Source organism: Grammomys surdaster, unplaced genomic scaffold, assembly GCF_004785775.1.
Source record: "Grammomys surdaster isolate TR1022 unplaced genomic scaffold, NIH_TR_1.0 1097, whole genome shotgun sequence".
Taxonomy (NCBI): domain Eukaryota; kingdom Metazoa; phylum Chordata; class Mammalia; order Rodentia; family Muridae; genus Grammomys; species Grammomys surdaster.
Window position 1 is genome coordinate 11,448 of NW_021605516.1, and position 8,575 is coordinate 20,022.

An 8,575-nucleotide genomic window follows, 5' to 3' on the forward strand; every position below is an offset into this window, starting at 1 on the left:
ATTGATTACATTTGTAGGGTTTCTCTCCTGTATGTGTTCTTTTATGCTTCTGGAGATACCAGTGTTGGGAAAAGGCTTTATCACAGTGATTACATTTGTAGAGTTTCTCTCCTGTATGTGTTCTTTTATGTACCTGGAGATACCAGTGTTGGGAAAAGGCTTTATCACATTCATTGCATTTGTAGGCTTTCTCTCCAGTATGAGTTTTTTTATGTTTCTTGAGACCATATTTTCGTGAAAACAATTTATAACATTCATCACATTTGTAGGATTTCTCCCCAGTATGAATTCTTTCATGACTTTTAAGATGACTGTCTTTTGCAAAAGCTTTACCACATTGATTACATTCATAGGGTTTCTGTGCAATTTGTGTTCTTTTACTTATTTGGAGACTTATGTAAGGTGCAAAGGCTTCGACACACTGAATAACTTCATGAGGTGTCTTTTCTGTATGAAAACTTTCATGCCTTTGAGCAGAACTGTGAGCATGTAGAGCAATGGCTTTACCACACTGTGTATATTCAGAGGGTTTCTCTGCACTCTGACTTCTTTCATGCCTGAGAAGAAAATTGGCACATTTGAAAGCTTTACCCCACTGATGAATATTTTTGTCCCTAGGAATTAATGGTACTATTGCCTAAATATAAAGAGGAATCAGACCTTAAGATTATATCACTTTGTTTACATGCATGCTGTTCCCTTGATTATGGGTTGTTTTTCATTTTCAAAGACATCTCAGATTGTATCGGCATTTATTATACAGCTAAGCTTTACATATTCTTTTTGAATAAAAGGTTTTTCTCACACTTGATAAAAAGTGGAAGAATTCAGACCTTTAACCCACTAACTGTATTCCATTTTTACTCTACCATGCATCATATTATATTTGCAAAATGAACCAGGAGAAATAGGAGCATTTATATAGTCCTACTACTCAAGAGAATTTTCTAAAGAATGAGGTTGCTGATGTATTGCCAATGAAATTGGAAAAGCAATTAACTGTAAACTTGTATCATGTTCAAAATGTCTACACTAACTGCCATCCACTATAGATCTTGTACTTGAAATGGGTGGTGAGAGATATAGATATAGACAGATACATAGTTTCCTTCAATATCTCTTTTGTACATGGTTTATATCTATTATGATACATTATATACTAAGAAAAAGAGGACTAAAACAAAAAGTGTGAACATTGCATTCACAAGGATTGATTTTCTTTTTTTGTTCCTCATAGACATGTGATGTAGGGATCAAGGTTACTGCACAACATCCTTACCTCTAATAAGCTGCCCGTCTGAATAAACTTAGCAATATCACTACCAATAAATGAGTAACATTAGTTTTACTATAGACTATTTCCTTCTTAGAAGCTTTTGGACATGTATTTATCAACTATTCAATGTGTATAGCTTTTACAAAATAAGCAGAAACAGACTGCCAGTTGTACAGTGTTGCTCTAATACGGCTATGTTTCAAATGGAGATATACACTAAGGCATTGTTTCCATGCCCTCTTTCTTAAAGGAATGCCTTGCAAAAACAAATCAGACATAGGGCACTGAGGACCATGGTTTTGTTAGAATGTTACAATCATCAATACACTCAAATCTGTGCTTATTTACACTATTGCTTTTCCTTAAAACTTTTAGCATATTTTAAAATTTATTCAAAGGCATATTTGTAGGAGCTTCCACATGAAAATTACCTTCTGAGTCTTCTAGGTCTTTGACAACGTTGTTCAAAATTTTGGTCTTCCCAATTAAATCCTAAAATAGAGTAACAAAAAACGTGTGTATGGAAATTATGTAAAATGTAAGTTACTATCTTCAGTGGACCTTTGAGTCATGTATGACTTCTATACCAAACTCTGCATCTATCTCAATTGAATTACTGAAGTGCATGAAAGGAAAAAAAAACTGTTTTCTCCAATTTTAATCAGGAAAGGGAATTCATAGTCTTACCTAAAGCACTGAGGTTCCTGTAGGTCTCCAGCATGACATCTTTGTAGAGCTTCTTCTGAGAAGGATCCAGCAAAGCCCACTCTTCCTCACTGAAGTACACATGCACGTCCTCATAAGTCACTGCACTCTAGAATGTCACATACATGAGTACAAAAGAAATCACAACAGAGACAACATTGGGCATGTCTTCTTCATAGACAATGTATTCATCCAGTTCTGGGGCCTGCCCCGCTGATTTCCTGACACCAAAGTTCTACTGTAGCTACCAAGTCATATTAGAAGGAAACGTAATAATGAGGTTCACCCCTGTCATTTCTCCACCCTACAAATAGGACCCAGCCTTTCTAGAGAAATGTCAATTACAGATATAAAGAAGAGACAAGCTCTACAAGATCAATAATGCTTACCACATATCAAAGAAATTGTATCAACATTAACAATTACCAACTATAAAAATCAGTAACCAAGCTGGTTCTATGTGCTTAGGCCTTTAACACTACAGACAGAGGCAGAAGTTTCACACTGAGTCAGACACCAGTGTGATGTATACAGTGAGTACTAGGAAAGCCAAAGGTACATAGTGAGACCCTGTATCTCCTGAACAGAATCAACCAACCAAACTGGAAACATAGAAAGAACACATAGATTTTTCCTTAAGTTCTAACTTTTTAAAAAGATGTTATTTATTAATTTATGTATATGATGAGTACACTGTAGCTTTCTTCAGACATACCAGAAGAGGGCATCTGATCCCATTACAGGTGGTTGTGTGCTACCATGTGGTTGCTGGGAATAGAACTCAGTAACTTTGGAAGAGCAGTCAGTGGTATTAACCACTGAGCCATCTCTCCAGCCCTTTACTTAAATTCTTAAGAGAGCGACACATAAAATCCAGTTCTGTATTCATCTTCCAGAAACCTGAAGTTCACTGGTTCAAACTATAACATTAATAAGGTATTACCAAAGGGAATATATGTTTAAACAGTTACAATTGGACATCAGAAAATATTGCCAGTGCTAATGTATATTAGATTGTAAACAACACAGGGCAGGAGATATATCTCAGCAGTAAAGTATAGGGCATGGCTCTGATGCTCTGATTGGGAAACTGCCTGTAAACTTCAAAGGTCCTTGTCTTTAATAGTTTTTTTGATTGACCAATACAGCTGGGAGCAGCCAATGGATGAGTGGAAGAGGTGGATGAGTGGAAGAGGCAGGACTTCCAGATTCCCTAACATGAGGAAAGAGAGGAATGGGGCAGGAAAGAGAGATCCACCATGCTTTGGAGGGAAAGAGAATCATCAGCCGTGTGAGATCTCCAATGGAGTGGTCATTGTTCACTTCCCCAGGTGGGAGGCTGAAATACAACTAACCTGAGAGCAGAATTAGGATGTTGGGCAATGAGAAGGTAACTGGACAACTAAAGTGAGTGCAGGTTGAGAGTGTTGAGCAAGGAGTAAAGGAAAGGACACACTAGCAATGGGAGACTTGAACAGCCCAGCCACTGAGCCATGAGGCAAGGTATAAATATTGATGTGTATGTTTCTCACTCTCTCTCTCTCTCTCTCCTGTGGGGTGTGTGTGTGTGTGTGTGTGTGTGTGTGTGTGTGTGTGTGTGTAAGACTTTCATCCATGGATCCAAACAAAGTAAGGTTGGGTGCTGTTAGTACATCCGGCCAAGAAGGGGTAGTTAAAAGGTTTATATGCTACATGAAGACTTCTTGCTGGTCCTGCAAATAAGTGAGTTCAATTCCTTCTACATACAGGGCACACACAGCTATCCATTATTCCACTTTAAGGAGGTCTCAGGCCATCTTCTTATTACTGTGAGGACTGGACACACATGAGGTGTATAACCATACATACTGGCAAAAGACTGATGGATAGTTTTCCTAACATAAAGTCACACCAAACATGACAGGTGTCATGAATATGTGCCATCCTGGGGAATAGAATGATAATTTCTGCAAAATTTCAAAAATCAAGATGTGGGGGAAACTCAGCACAAAAGCATATGCTGGACATAGAAAGACATGTACATTATAGGGCCATCTGTCAATAAAAAAATGCTGGGCATGTTGGCCCACATTTGATTCCAACACTTGAAGCCACAATCTATTTGATCTCTACATTCAATGCCTGCCTGGCCTACAGGCCTACCTTAAGGACAGTGAGGGCCACAGTTAAACATTGTCTTCAAAAACAAGAAACTAATTTCAAAATATGAAACCTTAGTCAAGCAAAATATCATAGCACTGAACAGCTAGCTATTGCTTCTACTGCATCTTATGTGGTTTAAGGACAGAGTCTATTATGGGGAAGGCATGACAGGAAGGAAGGACATGAGAAGGAAGCTGAAGGATGATTTCAGTCACTACAGAGTAAACTGCAAGAAGAGGAAATGGATTAAGTCTATAGACACTCAAATCCCATCTCAATAAGGAATCACATCTAGAAGGGCTTCTTCTACAAAGCCTCCATATTCTCAAAAACAAAGGACACAATGAAGAGCTGAGTGTGAAAAGACAACATGCTATCTGGATTCTCTTTAATACACCTACTATGCTCTGACCTTGATCACTATAGGCTCATTGTCATTCCATGATAAAAATGAATTTAATCTAAATTCAAGGACCTTAAATATGCAAAAACATATACACTGTTCAAATGTCCAAAGTCTCTTTTGACCCTAAAGGCAACCTTTGGACTGTCACACCTTCTAAAGTCTGAAAACAAATTATATTTTCAAGATAAAATGGCATAGAATGCCCTTTCCCATTCCAATAGACAGGAATGGGTACATTGGGTAGATGGAGCAAGGCAAGAAGTCAGCAGGATAAACAGCAAGTCCTGTGACTCTGTCTCAGACACACATGGTTTCAATTTTAAGGGTCGACTTCTCATACACCTGATGGTTTGTTTACTTCCACTCTGGATATGCAGCTCTCCATAGAAAATGTCTCATACCCCGTGTATCTCAACATCCTGTGATCAAAAAATGCAAATGAGAATTCATCCTCATAGCTTCAAGCAATGAACTCACCCAGGCGTGTCATTGGAGCTCTGGTGCTTAGACACAGATATGGCTGGAACGGTGTTGAACTGAACCACAGACCAGGTATCCTTGACCTTGTTTTCAGAGCCCACAAGACATAAGTGGGCATGCTGAGATTGGCTTCTAAATTAGGGTGGACCCCCAACACAAGTGGACATCAGTTGTAGCAGGTTTTTCATGAAGTTGTTTACTGGGACTAGAACTCATGTTGCCTCATCCCACCATTAATTGGAGAGTTAGCCATAAAGAGTGTTATTCTTGCCTCTTTTTTTTTCCTTGCTCCAGCCCCGCTCGCTCCAGGCCCGCTCTGCTCGTTCCAGCCCAAAGGTTTTTACTTATTGATTATATGTAAGTACACTGTTGCTGTCTTCAGACACCCTATAAGAGGGCATCAGATCTCATTATGGATGGTTGTGAGCCACCATGTGGTTGCTGGGATACGAACTCATGACCTTCAGAAGAGCAGTCAGTTCTCTCAACCACTGAGCCATCTCTACAGCCTGAAAGAGTGTTATTCTTAAGGCAACTCTAAGATTTTAAGTCCATAGCAAAGATCTTTTCTTCAACTGTGATAATCTCATTGCATTTCAATTCTTGCTTTTGTTTCAGCACTTGAGAGTCATCTGAAACTACCTCACGTTATTCTTCTCTATAACCCACAAATTTCCATCTATTTCCAATCCACTTGTGGAGGTTTTTCACTGTTCTCCTGAATGAGTCACTAGTAATAACCTTCCTAAAGATTATGATTCGGTCTAGGGTATCAACCCCTGGCTTTGAAATCCGGCCCTACACAATATCCCACGGTATGGGCAAAATGAGAAGGATTTGAGGCCAAATTATCACACAAATGACCTGTAGCTTAATTTTTCATGGAGTCTATTTTCCACTGAAATCCTATGACATTGATTTCCTTTGCATGCGTTACTATTATCAGGCCAATCTTCAGGGTTCTATGAGGACAGTTAATTAAGATGAATGTAGATTTCAATGCCTTTTGCCATCTAAAGATCCTATATTTTCAACATACCTGCAAATGACAGCAGTCCTAGGTTCTGTCTAGAGGCAAAGTAATATTTTACTTAACATTGTATTTTTTCTAACTCGCATGTTAGAACTCTTGTGATTCAATCATATAATAAAGTGTCTTAAGTAAAACACAGGTTTATTTGACTGGTAATTTCAGACAATATCCCATTATTTTGGAAGCTTATGCTAGAGAATCAAGTTTCAAAATCAAAATCAAAACCATGGGCAAACACTGTTTCCTGGCCTGCTCTCTTGCTTGCTCACTGTCTCATGCTCAGCTAGCTTGCTCATCCAGCCCAGGCCCATTTCCTTAGGGATTCTTCCACACACAGTGGAAGAACCTTCACTACTCAATTGTCAATCACCACACTCTCTCATAAAGCAATCAGCCATTCTGATTGGGGCACCCCATCAATTAAAGTTCCCTCAAATGTTTATAGGTTCTGAAATGCTGACAATTTAAGCAAACAAGGACACAGAGATAATAATAAATTAGAACCCAGTTAAGAATCCAAATCCATATCAGTCATTTAAGGATGAAAAACGAAAACATTGACGATTGCAAAAACTGAAAAACACAGATTTTTCCAAGAAATGAGGAAGCAGCCTTTTAGGGTCAGAAGAGAAAACTAAAATTGTTTCTCCACAGAAAGTTCCTAAACCAACAAAAACTCAAGGGATTTATAATATAGTAAATTATCAGAAGACCAAAGTGGTTAAAGTTTATCATTTCCTAGACAAACAACAATATAATTAGATTATAGATTATGAATCATACACCATAGATGACGGCACTGGAAAATGGAAACACAAAAACAGATCTGAGAAAATAGCATGGTCACTTAGATAAGAACTGCCAGATTGCTGTGCACTGATGGCATACGCTTTTAATCCCAGCACTTGGGAGGCAGAGGCAGGCGGATTTCTAAGTTCGAGGCCAGCCTGGTCTACAGAGTGAGTTCCAGGACAGCCAGGGCTACACAGAGAAAATCTGTCTCCAAAACAAACAAACAAAAAAAAACCAAAAACAAACAAACAAACAAAAAGAACTGCCAGGTTATATTCAGGATAAACATTACAAAATCACTAGCCAGCACTCATCCTGTTCATTCTGATTCACTCTTTTGACAATAATGTGAGATAGATTGGGAGTGGAGGTTCTTCCAACACATTGAAGAGATTAAGCACTCTGATATTTCAAATTTGGAAGAAATAAGGTTGTCTACTAAAAGTACCTCATTCTGTTATGTTAAGGAAAAAAGAGTATCTAGTAGGATGTCTTAGAAACCATGTAGCTAAATAAAATATCCAATAAAAAATTTGGGAAAAAAAAGAAAACAACTACAACCACAAAAAACAAAACAAAACAACAACAACAAAAAACCACCAACCAGAGTTCCCGGTGTCTAAACCACCAGACTGAGAGCATTTAGGGAGTGATCCATGGCTTTAGCTGTATATGTAAGGGAGGATAGCCCTGTCAGGCATAGGTGGGAGAGGTGATCCTTGGTCCAAAGAAGGCTGGATGCCATGTGTGGAGGAGTTCGAGGGTGGGGAGGTGGGAGTGAGGAAGTAGGTAGGGGTACATTCTCAGAGAAGCAGCAGGAGGGACGATGGGACAAGGGGTTCCTGGGCAGGGGGTGGGTGAATGGGATAAGGGAATAACATATGAAATGTAAATAAAATATCCAACAAAAAAAATGAAAAAAAAAAAAAACGAAAAACAATAAAAACAAAAGAATTAAATTAAAATTAAAAAAAAAGAATCCGCCGGGCGGTGGTGGCGCACGCCTTTAATCCCAGCACTCGGGAGGCAGAGGCAGGCGGATTTCTGAGTTCGAGGCCAACCTGGTCTACAGAGTGAGTTCCAGGACAGCCCGGGCTATACAGAGAAACCCTGTCTCGAAAAACCAAAAAAAAAAAAAAAAAAAAAAAAAAAAGAATCCATGTACCTGCCTATGGTTGATGATGATAAGAGGTTAAACGTATACCATATCTATGAAATGGAAACTTTAAAAAGTACAAAATAACAGATTACGAAAAACAGTGTATGATGTCTATTATACACACAAACTTGCTTGTTTTGCTTTAATTGTGTCATAAGATATTAGCACTTCTCAAAACATGTCTGTCCCTATTTTCATGTGTAGGACTTTATGTGTAAGAGAGAATGTTTTTCATGTGTGTGCAAGTGACACACCAGAGAAGAGGGTGTCAGACAGATCCTCTGGATCTGGAATAGCAAGTAGTTAACATGGGTTTTGAAATCTGAACCCAGGACACCCAAAATGCTTCCTAAGTGGCCTGCACAGACCACAGAGTTCTTTTCATCCAATAAAGGAAAAGACTTTCACAGATTAATAACAACAAAAATTTAAATAAATGAAGAAGTGAATAAATTAATCCTGAGAACCTGAACCTCAGTGCTTAGATGTTAGTTTTAGGACCAGGTCAGAGGCCTGTGAGAGCGACCCTAGTAACTGTTATCTGAGAGTCAATAATCATGGTTACCCCTACTGCTGCATCTT

The 8,575-nt window shown here is 38.6% G+C and overlaps 1 protein-coding gene across 1 annotated transcript in view; it reads right to left on the reverse strand.

Annotated features, from left to right (window-relative positions):
* The window catches only part of LOC114634784 (zinc finger protein 431-like), a gene marked incomplete at both ends in the record, with an annotated part of 3,050 nt that extends 960 nt beyond the window's left edge, over window positions 1-2,090 (reverse strand). The window contains 2 exon segments of the mRNA XM_028783373.1: window positions 209-557; window positions 1,964-2,090. Of these exon segments, the coding sequence (XP_028639206.1) occupies window positions 209-557; window positions 1,964-2,090 (476 nt within the window).
* Window positions 2,091-8,575: the final 6,485 nt, after the last annotated feature.